The sequence below is a fragment of the Heptranchias perlo genome, chromosome 10 (assembly GCF_035084215.1).
Source record: "Heptranchias perlo isolate sHepPer1 chromosome 10, sHepPer1.hap1, whole genome shotgun sequence".
NCBI classification, from domain to species: domain Eukaryota; kingdom Metazoa; phylum Chordata; class Chondrichthyes; order Hexanchiformes; family Hexanchidae; genus Heptranchias; species Heptranchias perlo.
In genome coordinates, this window is record NC_090334.1 from 47932496 (window position 1) to 47947075 (window position 14580).

The 14580-nt window shown below is 38.1% G+C and overlaps 1 protein-coding gene and 1 long non-coding RNA gene across 2 annotated transcripts in view; one reads left to right on the top strand and one right to left on the bottom strand.

The window, feature by feature from the left end:
* Positions 1 to 1310: 1310 nt before the first annotated feature.
* atl1 (atlastin GTPase 1) overlaps positions 1311 to 14580 on the bottom strand; it is a 56076-nt gene continuing 42806 nt past the window's right edge. Inside the window, exons 11-13 of the mRNA XM_067991642.1 lie at positions 14503 to 14574; positions 10592 to 11023; positions 1311 to 4233 (exon numbers count right to left, since the gene is read on the bottom strand). Coding sequence (XP_067847743.1) covers positions 4126 to 4233; positions 10592 to 11023; positions 14503 to 14574 — 612 coding nt within the window. The 3' untranslated portion in view covers positions 1311 to 4125. The remainder of the gene's footprint in view (positions 4234 to 10591; positions 11024 to 14502; positions 14575 to 14580) is intronic.
* On the top strand, positions 4505 to 8132 carry LOC137326501 (uncharacterized). The gene is made up of 3 exons (XR_010964207.1): positions 4505 to 4531; positions 6320 to 6382; positions 8041 to 8132. It is a non-coding gene; the product is annotated as an uncharacterized lncRNA (long non-coding RNA).

Genomic DNA, 14580 nt, shown 5'->3' on the forward strand with positions numbered 1-14580 from the left:
ATCGAGTATCTTAACTATATCTTCCTTTACCGAGACTCTGGCAGCATCTTCTTCCTTGCTAAAGACCGATGCAGAGTACTCATTTAGTATATAAGCTATGCCCTCTGCCTCCACGAGTAGATCTCCTTTATGGTCCCTAATCAGCCCCACCCCTCCTCTTACTACCCATTTACTGTTAACATGTATGTAGAAGACTTTTATGATGTCTGCTAGTCTATTCTCATACACTTTTGCCCCTCTTATTTCCCCTCTGAGCTTTCTATATTCTCAGGTTGGCACTTGTGCTATCAACCTGACACCTGTAATACGCCACTTCTTTCCGCTTCATTTCTGTAATTCCTTTGTCATCCAGGGAGCTCTGGCTTTAGTTGCCCTACCTTTCTCCCTCGTTGGAATGTACCTTGTCTGTAGAATCATCTCTTTAAAGGCCGCCCACTGTTAATTATAGTTTTGCCTGCCAATCTTTTGATTCCAATTTACCTGGGCCAGATCTGTTCTCATCCCACTGAAATTGGCCCTCCTCCAACAGAGTATTTTTACTTCAGAGTGGTCAGTGTCCTTTTCCATAGCTATTCTAAACCTTATGATACTATGAGATATTGGTTATCTATGAAATATTGGTTATTTAGTTATGTAGGGCTGCAAGTGGCATGAACAACAACAACCTACATTTATATAGCACCTTTAACGTAGTAAAATGTCCCAAGGCGCTTCATAGGAGCATTATCAAACAAAATTTGACACCGCGCCACATAAGGAGATATTAGGACAGGTGACCAAAAGCTTGGTCAAAGAGATAGGTTTTAAGGAGCCTTAAAGGAGGACAAAGAGGCGGAGAGGTTTAGGTAGGGAATTCCAGAACTTAGAGTCTAGGCAGCTGAAGGTATAGCCTCCAATAGTGGAGCGATTAAAATCGGGGATGCGCAAGAGGCCAGAATTGGAGAAGCGCAGAGATCTCGGAGGGTTGTAGGGCTGGAAGAAGTTTCAGAGATAGAGAGGGATGAAGCCATGGAGGGATTTGAAAACAAGGATGAGAATTTTAAAATCGAGGCATTGCCGGACCAGGAACCAATGTAGGTCAGCGAGTACAGGGGTGATGGGTGAACAGGAATACATAATAGTGTGAAATTGTTTATTTTTGATAAATGCGGATTAGCTAATTCAATTGGAGGAGCTGAAGTGTACTGTTGAGAGGGGGGAGAATGGATATGTAGAATAACTGTAACTTTAATATTTTCATAAATATACTCATAGCTGAGCCTGAGTGGAATGTATTCATAGTTTTTAATAATTGAGCATACCAGTTATGATCACTATAGCACTAAGTATTTATTTATCAAATGATTTAAACAGTTACAATAAGGCAAGAATAAATTGCAGTTCTTTGCAATATCATTACAATATTTGCTAGAACTGAACTGCAGTTCAGCTTGCATATTTTAAACTGAATTTTTTAAAAGTGCAAAGAATGACATTACACTCTAATACAAACAGGTAACAATCTGAAATGCCATTTAAACTGGACCTGTTAAATTGGGTAGCAATACGGATAGAACACACTTTTTTCCAGGAAAGCCCGGGGATATATTTGTATTTACTTAAAACTGAAACTCAAATTAATGCAGTAGTAGTATTTCTGTTAAATCATCTTCTTTGAAATTTATAGTATAAATGTTCAGGGATGTGGGATTCTTAGGCCCCAAAGTCTCTTAAGGCTTTTGAACCTTATGACACATTTGCAATGTTTGCAGCTCCTTAGAGCCGGTGAGGCTATCCAGATTGTGACGTGATAGAATAAAAAAAATGGCACAATTTTCATGATCTTTGCAGAATTTTATCATTTTCTGCTAATTACATTGTCATAATGATAATGCAAACAGTTCATATAGTCGTGCTTATAAATCTCTCTGTAATATTTCCTATATCCTGAAAATGACATGGATATTCAGGCACAATAATTTCAAGTTTGATTCTATTTCTAAAAAATAGTAAAGGAGCTGGCATATGATATCCACAGAGATAGCTTAAATACCATAAAGTAATTCAACTTTTATCAGTGCTATTACTTTATAATGAAAACCCCAGTGTAACCATTTTAAAATTGGTATTAGATGTACTACTGAATTACAATGGTTTGAATCTACGAAACTGAGGCAAAGCTTCCGCTTTTGAGTTGTAAATGAGTGAAGACTTTTAAAATTAGTTTTTCACATATAATAAATGTTGTGAAAATGGTGTGTTACATGATATGCTTTCAGCATTTCTGCTACTGTTAACTTTTTCTATGATTATTACTCAGATTCCCCACATCTACCTCCACTTCCTTGTCTTAACATGGCCCCAAATTTCAGTAACTTCTACACTCCAACACAGCTGCTTCAGTGAGCAGTAGCAGCTATAATGATTACCATGGATGGACTTTGTTATTGCAGTGATCTAAAATAGTTTTAAAAAACAATCCAATGTGAGTAAAAAAAAAATCAAACTAGAAGAGGTAATGAGATGAACAATAATGCAAACAGGAAATGTGGAATAAAGTAATGAGTAAGAATGAAGAGTGAACAACAGAAAGTAGTGAAAAAGTTTAAAAGAAACTGATGAGGGAAGAAAAGGTTGAAGTGTTAGAAGTATTTATTAAATTCTTTAAAATAATAGATTTGGATGAAGTACACTCTTCAGACAATTGATCTCATTCTTCTAGAATAACAACCCTAAATTCTTACCCTTACCTGCTTTATCGTCCCCTTAAACAAGCAGCCAAGTTCTTAGTTTAATATCTCACAAATGAGGCACGGCACAAATAGAATGAGAAAGAAACTCTTAATCGTGAACAGTTGATTTCATTATTAAAAAATACTCTCACTATTTGTGGTAAGGGGGGGCTTCTAAGTTTTACCTAGCAAGAGATTAAGGATTATAATAATCACTCAAATTAATATATTTCATATTGTAAATTTCAGCAAATGCTTCTCATGGAAATTGGTTAAGACCTATGAAATCCCATATGCTAAAGTCTACAAAGATTTTTGATAGCAATGAACAGACCGGAAAATAAACAGCACCAGACTGCAAAACTCTTTACCTGGATATTGTTCTTTAATTTTGATTTTCTGTATATCTGGACTTGTGTATTTTCATTATAAGAAATTAAAATTGCTTTGGGGGGGGAAAGTGGGGTGAAATTTATAGGAATTGTAAGAACTTCCAGCCAGGGGTTCTGTGCCATTTGTCCCACTCTTAAAATTCCTTTACCTTTGACTGAGAGATGATTTGAATTTTTAGTTTGCACGAAGAGAGAATAACCTGCTCTCTGGAAATTCAGGGCTTCATTTGTGCACGGGAGCCATTATCCACAGAATGAGAACAGGAATTTTTTTTTTTTAGTTGAGCAGTTATGTGACTTTCAGATTTTACACACAGTACATTTGTGCTCTTTCACTGAAAACAGCACTAACTTATTGTTCGGCTCTTGCTAGCTGCTATTTTTGGCCTTAAACTGAAGCAAATGTTGCATTTAAAATTGACTTGAATTTTTTTTTTTAATAAGGACACGCCCAAAATGATTTGTTAAGGACAGCTATCATAAAGTAATAAACAGATTTATTTTACATGTGTGAAAACATTTGACTGTATCTATGAGCAAAACTAGTGATTTTTAAAATATACTGCATTGTGATTTGTTAGGACAGTAAAGAAAACTTTGCATTTTAAAACATGTTTTAACCTTTAACATTCAATAAATAGTAAATGTTTTAAATGTGCAATGCTTAAATTGAAAATTAAAGTTCTTATGGAAGACAAATGTTCTGTTGAATGAAAATACCATTGCTCTTTAAAATGATTTAAAAAAAACATTAATTGTACATTCTTGATGGAAGAACATTTGACTCATATCAACAGTTAACAAAATCATGCAAACTAGCACATCTCCACAGTACAATTTGCAACATAACTATAAGTGAAAGCCAGCACAGTGTTCAGTGTTGATACGTGATTTCATTCAGTTACAAGCTATCATTGGCTTTCCATTTATATAGCACTTCTTGGATTAGTGGCATGGGAATACACAATAATAATGAATGAAAATTTTCCCTTGTGAATGTGCAGCAGAGGAATCCCGTCGAATCATTTTTTCTTCCTGGTGTCTGCATTGGTTTCTGGTTGTGTGGCAGGGAAGGTTTGGTGATATATGTGTCTGTGGCTTGTAGCAGCATCATATAGCCTGAAAAGAGCCTACGTGAACACAAAAACAACTTTTATTATGCTTGGAGAAACCATGATAGTAGTACTACACCAAATGCATTGTTAAATCAACACTACTTGCAGAACCACTAAGTCTCTGTTTAGATAGATTAAAATTATATTGATTGGATTTAAAATCATGATTCAATTTCATTTTGTTTTAAACAGACACTTAACAGATGTGCTGTGTTGACATAGCTGCTCTACCTGAGTTTTATATGCATGATGAATAATTATGCCATTTTCATTTGATTTATAACTAGGTTTATAGATACAGTGGAGATGGATGGTGAGTATATTCATTTACAAACACTAAAACTTTCTTACTGTAACTCCAAAGCAGAACAGTTCTGACTTGGCAGGTTTTGTTGGAGAAATTAATTTTCTGTGGTGTGTTGGGAATACAATTTTGTTTTGTATTTTGCTATCTGGGGAAGACATCTAGTTAATTTAAATGGTCATGAATATAAATGTGTTTTTCATCAAATCAAAGAGTCACAGAATGTCTTAAAACCTCTGGCAAGATAGTATAGATGAGGTCCATTACTGCTATTCATTATAACATCGGTACCTTATTTTGTAGTATTTCTTTAAAACTATTTACTAGGCTGATAGTGGTACAGCACATTGGGTATTGGACCAATTAGAGTGAGTTCTCTTCACTGTGTGGTTGAAGAGGTGCTGGGCAGATGGTTCTGCTAACTAATAGGAGGGAAGAATAAAATAATTCAGGCAAAAGTTTAAAAGTAAACAAATACTGAATGTTTATACAGGGCTACTTCAATTGCCTTTATTGAATCTATTATACTGTCAACAGGGTATCTTCAGATAAACATAACCTTCAACATATCAGCTTCATGTTTTCTGTTACTCACTCTCAAAAAGGAACTGCCAAATGAGAACCTGTAGCCTTTTATGTTGGAACTAACCAACGCATTCATAGACCTGTTCTGTCAAAGTTCGCTGTTTTTTTTTGCAAACCATTAGAGGTACTGTAAATTGATGCTGGCTTGATAACGTGTGTGCTTGATATCCTTTTTATTCATGCCCGTTCTGAATTAATGATTTTAGCACCCCCTGCTGGTCGTGAATGGTCTACAAGGCAGGAAGTACCAACTTCATCTCCAGCTGAAGTGCACTAAGTAAAAATGCTTCATTCGTCCCTGCTTTTATAGTCCAAAAGAAGCTTAACTAAATTTTCCATACTGAAAAGATTAAATAAGATTCAACTGTCATACAAAATAATCACTGCACTTGGGAGTATCATTTCTCATAATTTTACTTTAAGCTATCAAAACTAAAGTAATTTAAATTCTTGAATTCATAAAGTTTGTGAAATTTGACTTAAAATAAGAGGTTCAGTAATAGTGGATTATGGGAGTTATTTCATACTGAGGTCCTCACTAAGCAAGCACTATTTTAAATAATTACCTATGTTAGTTATGTACACTCAAATTTGAAATAAAACCTGTATTTAATGGAGCTGGTAGTGGGAGGGGATAGTAAGAGATGGACAACTACAGTGACCCAAAAGTGCTGATTGTTAATTTTACAATAATGTAATAATTATCTTTTCAGATGTTTCATATAACTTAGGCCTAAAAAATCTAATGTTTACATACTTTATCAGCTTGAAGTGTCCATGCATTATCCATTAATCAGATTGTGTTATATAATATATTGAAACACTTTACAAAGTGTGCCCTGAACAATTGACACTGTCTTCGGCCTTAGGAGTTCAGAAGGGAAAAAAAACGCTACAGTATAATCTCTCTCAACTCTCAATTAAGCCGTCTGTCAAACTGTGTGTCTAAACAGAGTTGATTAAGGTGATTAATAGAGCTGTTCTAAACCCAATTATCTGCCATCATTATTATGGAATTACTTCTAGCTTTTGGGCTATTTTGCTAATGCAAGAATCTTTCTTTTGATGTAATCCCACTAATGCAGCCATTTTACAGTAGGATTATTGATCTGGCTACTACTCCATCTTTGTACTCTGGTACTGTGGGAGGCAAATATATCTGTTGCTGACTGACTTGCTATGTACTTACAACATTTTCTGTTTTTGTTTCAGATTTCTAGTATTTGCAGTTTTTTTTCCTCTATTTGTTTGAACTCGGGATTACCAAAACAAAAGGTAGATGCGTGTAAAGATAGTAAATAGAAATCTATGCAGTAAAATAGTCTAATTTTGGTGATGGATGGGTGCTCCAGTGTGCTACACCACTGAAAGTTTAACGCCAAGTTTGAATCCATAATTCCCTATGTGATGAGTTCCCAAATATTGCCTGCGCTGTCTGAGAGAAGGGCAGGAAGAGATGGCAAATCAAAGGGTGAGCCACCACAGCCACTCTCGTACATCTCAGCGGTCACTTACAGTAACAATGGTCCAGGTTTAGAAGGTTGCATCATTGCCATCTTGGAATGATGGCGTTATGGAAGGGAAATAGGAAAGAAATAGATTTTTAAAAAGGAGATTTTTTAAAAATGCATTGATCATACTTCCATAATTTTAAAATGTGTTTTTGATCAGGTGAGTTTTTAAATTCCATTCACTTAATCTAATGCTCTCTGTATTCTCCAGTGTATCTATGCCCACATGCACAGAGTGATCAGAGCCAGCCCCATTATCATGTTGCACAGACTGGCTATAATGTCCACTCCAATAAATCCTGTCACTCCGGCTATTACATACATAATAAATATCACCACAGAGTGGCAGGTGTATGAGCGGCATGGAATATGTTTTTACTATCGTTGTGTTCTATTCACTTAATCTAATGTTTAAGTCTATTACCATTGAAATGTAATCGTGGTTTATAGAATGAATCATACTTCTGATATTAACTCAATGGACACCTATAGCTGAAAAGTTCTGGAATGAAGAAACATAAAATAGAAAGGAACCTAATTGTACTAGAATGAGTATTTTCTAACGTATTCCGCAAATTTGATTAGTAAAAGATGAGTTCAATTTTCAGATGATGCATAGGATTCTGAAAATACCAACAAGTTTTACAGAATTTATCAAGCCTGAAACCTTGTAAAGTAAAAATGTTTATCTGCCAGTAGACACCAGCACCAGCTGAAGATGACGAAATAAAATCCATGGAACAATACAGATTGATGCATGATGAAATTCTTTGCTTGTTATGATGCAGCCAGCTGCAAGGTGGTACATAAAATGAAGGCTTACCTCATTAGTACTTCCCTATGTAATTGCAGAAAGGAGAGAAAAAGTATTGAAAGGAGAAAGCTAATCTAAGTACCGATTTAGAAAACAGCAAATATAAGAACAGACATCCTTAACTCTGTGTATACTGCATTTACAAAAACATATTTATGATACGGGTTTAAGTAAACAAATTAGATTTTTTTTTTAAAAAGTGTATTTTTACTGTTTGTTTCCTGCCTCCTAAGATCCCCACTGTTCCAATTTCTCTCTGTTTGGAATCTTTCATAACTCTCTATTTAATCAATACTACATGATCATTACTCCTCTAAATGTGCCTCTTTTGTTCCTTTTAAGCTTTTACAGGCTTTTAGAGTTCAAATGTTAGCATTATTTAACCACTACTTCCTGATTTATCTTGTCTTCTTTCCTACTGCTGTTACCCTTGATAGGGACCTGCCTTGGCTCTTCACCTTGGTTTCCCAATAATAAAATAAATCCATGACCCTTTCCTCCCTCCTCCCCACTTTCTACGTTCCCTCCTTCAGACAAGGAAATGACACAATCTGGGCCTCGGAATTGTGCATGTCCACTATTAATGTTGCTATGTTATCCTCTCACAGCAGATACACTTCCCGAGTATGAAATTGGTTGAACAGCTTTTCCTTCTTCTAAGACAGAATGCTCTCCATCAACTGGTCCAAAAGAATTGGTAAAATCTTTCCAACAAGAACAGTTAAGGTTGGATTGAGATTTGAACTTCACTTTCCTCATATCCAACACCATACCACTAAAGCAAAAGCACTGTCTTAATGGTATACTTCTCAATTTAAAAAAACACACTGAAGAAAGTAAGTAAATACTTCTAAGTTCTTAACTATTTTAGAAAAATTAGTTAATATTTGTTGTATTTGCTTAAGGTTCATAAGTGGTGTGTCATCAGAAATGAACAAGGTGTACATTATATATAGAAACATAGAAAATAGGAACAGGAGTAGGCCATTCGGCCCTTCGAGTCTGCTCCGCCATTCAATATGATCATGGCTGATCCTCTATCTCAATACCATATTCCCACTCTCTTCCCACGTCCCTTGATGCCTTTTGTGTCTAGAAATCTATCTAGCTCCTTCTTAAATATATTCAGTGATTGGGCCTCCACAGCCTTCTGTGGTAGAGAATTCCACAGGTTCACCACCCTCTGAGTGAAGGAATTTCTCCTCATCTCAGTCCTAAATGTCAGACCCCGTATCCTGAGACTGTGACCCCTCGTTCTGGACCCCCCAGTCAGAGGAAACATCCTCCCTGCATCCAGTCTGTCTAGCCCTGTCAGAATTTTATATGTTTCAATGAGATTCCCTCTCATTCTTCTAAACTTGAGTAAATACAGGCTGAGTCGACCCAATCTCTCCTCATACAACAGTCCTGCCATTCTAGGGATCAGTCTGGTGAACCTTTGCTGCACTCCCTCTATGGCAAGTATATCCTTTCTTAGGTAAGGAGACCAAAACTGCACACAATACTCCAGGTGTGGTCTCACCAAGGCCCTGTATAACTGCAGTAAGACATCCTTGCTCCTATACTCAAATCCTTTTGCAATGAAGGCCATCATACCTTTTGCCTTCCTAACTGCTTGCTGCACCTGCATGTTTGCTTTCAGCGACTGGTGTACAAGGACACCCAGGTCCCTTTGTACATCAACATTGCCCAATCTATCACCATTTAAATCAATACTCTGCCTTTCTGTTTTTCCTTCCGAAGTGGAAAACTCATTTATCCACATTATACTGCATCTGCCATGTATTTGCCCACTCACTCAACTTGTCTAAATTGTCTTGAAGCCTCTTTGCATCCTCCTCACAACTCACGATCCCACCTAGTTTTGTGTCGTCAGCAAACTTGGAAATATTACATTTGGTTCCCTCATCCAAATCATTGATATATATTGTGAATAGTTGGGGCCCAAGCACTTACCCCGAAAAAGACCCATTTATTCCTACTCTCTGTTTCCTGTCTGTTAACCAATTTTCAATCCATGCCAGTATGTTACCAATCCTATGTGCTTTAATTTTGCACACTAACCTCTTATGTGGGACTTTATCAAAGGCCTTCTGAAAATCCAAATAAATCACATCCACTGGTTCTCCCTTATCTATTCTACCAGTTCCATCCTCAAAAAACTCCAGTAGGTTTGTCAAACATGATTTCCCTTTCATAAATCCATGTTGACTTTGTCTAATCCTGTCGATATTTTCTAAGTGTCCTGTTATCACATCCTTTACAATAAACTCTCGCATTTTCCCTACTACTGATGTTAGGCTAACCGGTCTGTCGTTCCCTTTTTTCTCTATATATAATGTACATATATTTCAATTTGTTTTGTTTTATTATTTTTTTATTAATATAACTATTGCTGATTTATTGTTGAACACACAACTTTTTGTTATACTAATTATCAATCTCTTCTGAATCCCCCTTTTATAAATGTTCAAGAGGTTAGCTCCCTTTACACAATTAAGGAAGTTATATAACAGTGAACAGCTACAAAGCACTAAATTAAAACATGAATCATAACAATTAAGATCATAGTTGCAAAACATAAAAATAAATGAAGTAAAACACAGCACTTTTCCCCCAACTTTTTCTGTTAATTTTCTCCCCTCTTGGGTTGGGAATCACTGCCTCTCTGATCTTGGCTTCCCCCAAAATCCATGTGTCTCTTTCCAGCTGTAGTTACTTGGTAACGATCCACAGCAGGAACCCTGACCTAATCCACTGGCACTGAAGTCAACTGTTTTGCTCCTACCACTTATCCATTTAAGATCAGCTATCTCAGCAGAGACTGGAAATTAAACTTGGGAACTTAGTGAACCATCAGGAGAGCTAACACAGTGCTGTTTAAACAACTTTTGTTAAACTATATTCTGTAACAACTTACATATGAATATTGGTTCATCTAATTAATCAAAACCAAGATTCCAAGTTTCTTAATAATAATGAGATAATTCGAATCTAAAAGGAAGGAATGTTACATTGTTACAGACAGTACAGAAACATTCTGCATCTCTAGCTTAGAGCTGTTTGTAGTAATTTCAGTGCCATTTAAACAGCAAAAGACTACCACAGAAACATTTAATTGTACTAAATTATAGAAAGAAAAATTCGGAACACACTTACCTGGTCCCATAAGGCTCCTGCTACTTGGTCTATGACAGCTCCAAGCTCTCTGTATTCTCCAGAGTATCTAATGTATGCCCACGTGCACAGAGTGATCAGAGCCAGCCCCATTATCATGTTGCACAGACTGGCTATAATGTCCACTCCAATAAATCCTGTCACTCCGGCTATTACATACATAATAAATATCACCACAAACAGAGTGGCAGGTGTGCGAGCGGCATGGAATATGTTTTTACTATCGTTGTGTTTTATGTAGTTCATGTACATCTCATCAATTTCGTTCTCCAATTGTTGCAAATAACGACGACTGAATTCCTCTCCTCCCATCTTCTTAACTCCACGGAATAATTTGACGGCTTCCTCTCTGAGTCCCAAGTGTTTGCTCTGGAGGTCGTTGGGTGCAAGGAATGGTCTATCTCCTCCACAAATCTACAGGATAAAACATATTTGAAACAAGTAGGTATACAGCAATGGAATAAATACTAAAATCAGTGCTGTACTAAAATTGCAAGCATGCTAATAACCTAGTGATTAAAGATATTACGGCAGGCCTCCATCTCGTCCCAGTGCTGGACAGAAGCAGTGCACCCAAAGTGTGCTGCTCTTGTCCAGGCCCAAGATGGCCGGGATTTCCTGTTCCAGGCCATTTACACAGCCCGGGGCACTGCCAGTGCAGGCTTGCCTCCTGGTAAGGCGTAGCACAGTAGAAGGTGCAGGAAAGTAAGGCACAACTGCAGGTCAGAGAGACACTGAGATTGGGACCTACTGGCTGCTAGTGGTTAAGAAAGAAGGCCTACTTTTATATCTTCAGCCTGCACCTGGGACCTCGCAGACCCTATCATTTAAATGGCTCCGTCAGACATAGAATCATAGGTTACAGCATGGGAGGAGGCCATTCGGCCCATTGAGTCCGCACCAACTCTATGTGAGAGTAATCCAGCTAGTCCCACTCCCCCGCCCTATGCCCTGCACATTTTTTACTTTCAAGTACTTATCCAGTTCCCCTTTTAAAGCCACGATTGAATCTGCCTCCACCACTCCCTCAGGCAGTGCATTCCAGGTCCTAACCACTCACTGTGTAAAAAAAGGTTTTCCTCGTGTCACCTTTGGTTCTTTTGCCAATCACCTTAAATCTATGCCCTCTGGGTCTTGACCCTTCCACCAATGGGAACAGTTTCTCTCTATCTACTCTGTCTAGACCCTTCATGATTTTGAATACCTCTATCAAATCTCCTCACAACCTTCTCTGTTCCAAGGAGAACGACCCCAGCTTCTCCAGTCTATCCACGTAACTAAAGTCCCTCATCCCTGGAATCATTCTAGTAAATCTCTTCTGCATCGTCTCTAAGGACTTCACATCTTTCCTAAAGTGCGGTGCCCAAAACTGGACACAATACTCCAGCTGTGGCCAAACCAGTGTTTTATAAAGGTTCATCATGACTTCCTTACTTTTGTACTCTATGCCTCTATTTATAAAGCCCAGGATCCCGTATGCTTTTTTAACCGCTTTCTCAATCTGCCCTGCCTCTTTCAACGATTTGTGCACATATACCCCCAGGTCTCTCTGTTCCTGTACCCCTTTTAGAATTGTGCTCTCTAGTTTATATTTCCTCTCCTCGTCGTTCTTATCGAAATGTATCACTTTGCATTTTTCTGTGTTAAATTTCATCTGCCACGTGTCCGCCCATTCCATCAGCCTGTCTATATCCTCTTGAAGTCTACTGTTCACTACACTTCCAAGTTTTGTGTCATCTGCAAATTTGGAAATTGTGCCCTGTACACCCAAGTCATTAATATATATCAAGAAAAGCAGTGGTCCCAGCACCGACCCCTGGCAAACACTACTGTACACCTCCCTCGAGTCCAGAAAACAACTGTTCACCACTACTCTGTTTCCTGTCACTTAGCCAATTCTCTATCCATGTTGTTACTACCCCCTTTATTCCATGGGCCGCAATCTTGATGATAAGCCTACCATGTGGTACTTTATCAAACGCCTTTTGAAAGTCCATATATACCACATCAACTGCATTGCCCTCATCTAACCTCTCTGTTACCTCATCAAAAAACTCCATCAGGTTAGCTAAACACGATTTGCCTTTAACAAATCCGTGCTGGCTTTCCCTAATCAATCCACCTCGTCCAAGTGACTATTGATTCTGACCCGGTTTTTCATTTCTAAAAGTTTCCCCACCACCACACGTGCACTGGCTCCACCCTTCCTGGGAATCCCAGGGCAACATAAGTGGGTTGACATCGCTGGGTTCAGGTTCTCATACGTTTTGTATAATTTAGATGCTTTTTGGACAAAACATCCGTGAACCATTTGGTTATATTTTACAAGAATAAAATGTAAAACCAGTGCTTATTGCAACACACCATGTGAAGTTTGACACAAGTTAATAAGCATCCAGACTGACACAATTTAAACCACCCTATTGCATGAGGGTGACATTAGTTTGCTGTCAGCTGTGGTTCAGTTGGTAACACTCTCGCCTCTGAGTCAGAAGGTTGTGGGTTCAAGCCCCACTCCAGAGACTTGAACACACAATCCAGGCTAACACTTCAGCGCAGTACTGAGGGACTGCTGCACTGTCGGAGGTGCCATCTTTCAGATAAGACGTTAAACAGAAGCCCCGTCTACCCTCTCAGGTGGACATAAAAGATCCCATGGCACTATTTTGAAGAAGAGCAGAGGAGTTATCCCCGGTGTCCTGGCCAATATTTATCCCTCAAACAACATCACTGAAAAAGATTATCTGGTCATTATCACATTGCTGTTTGTGGGACCTTGCTGTGCACAATTTGGCTGCTGTGTTTCCTACATTAAAATAGTGACTGCACTTCAAAAAGTACTTCACTGGCTGTAAAGCGCTTTGGGATGCCCTGATGTTGTAAAAAGCACTATATAAATGCAAGTCTTTCTTTCAACAGCCACCCTGTAACCTCTGGCCTCTCTAAGACATTGCCAATTAGTTCCAAATTTGGGAGTGTTATATGCTGTAGGCCCATACCCACTAGGAACTGGATTGAGACTGCCTCAAATCATTTCACACATGATCCTTAAGGCTAACAGTTAGAGGAGATGTTGATCCCAGAGGTGAAAGGCCAGTGTTCCCAATTGTTTCTGCTTACCTGCTTGTGCTGGGTTCTAAACTCAACCAGTACACTTTGAATGTTTTGAGAGTGTTAACCAGAGCGTTGCTCATCTCCAAGCAATAAAATAACTGCTTAAATTTATTAAGTGCCCAGGAGGTCCACAGGCATCCCTAACCATTTTTAAAATCTGGCCTGATTCCATACTGGAATCACACTGAATGCACTGTTGAGCCTAAGGGGAGTGGGACTGGCTCGCAAAGCCAGTCTCTGCTTGCTGTGTTAGTCAGATTGGGACCTCACTTCCAAATTTTCCTTCAATTTTGCATTGCTGCAAAGAAAGTAGAGCATAGATAACGTATTTTCTGCCAGTCACAACATGAGATGGTGAATAGTAATTGAAGTACATGAGAATCCGCTTGTGGTGACCATGTAGACAAAAGGCTTAAATTCTAGTTGCCAAATCCAATTTCAGCTGTTTAAATTGTTGGTCAGTGCTGAGCAGAGTACCAGTTGCGGACTAAATCAATGGGATTAAATGAATTTGACTAAGAGGAGAGGGAAAGCAGCTGATTAATTAGGAGTTTAAAATGCCTGGCAGCATAACATAAGGAAATCAGCTTCAGAATTATCCGATTATAGTGGGAATTTGGGCTACTGGCCAAATTGATCACTATAACTACACTCAAATATATTTTCAAATGGTATTCAAGCAACTTTCTCCCCAACTACAGTGCCATAACTATGCACTTAACTTAGATTAAATCTTCAGCATCTGAAGGACATCAAAACGAGGCACATAGCTTCCTTACCTCCTCCATTTTTTTACCGTATAGATCCTTGGCTGCTGCTACAGCTGCTAAATTGTTAGCTTCTGCTGTGGCCTAAAT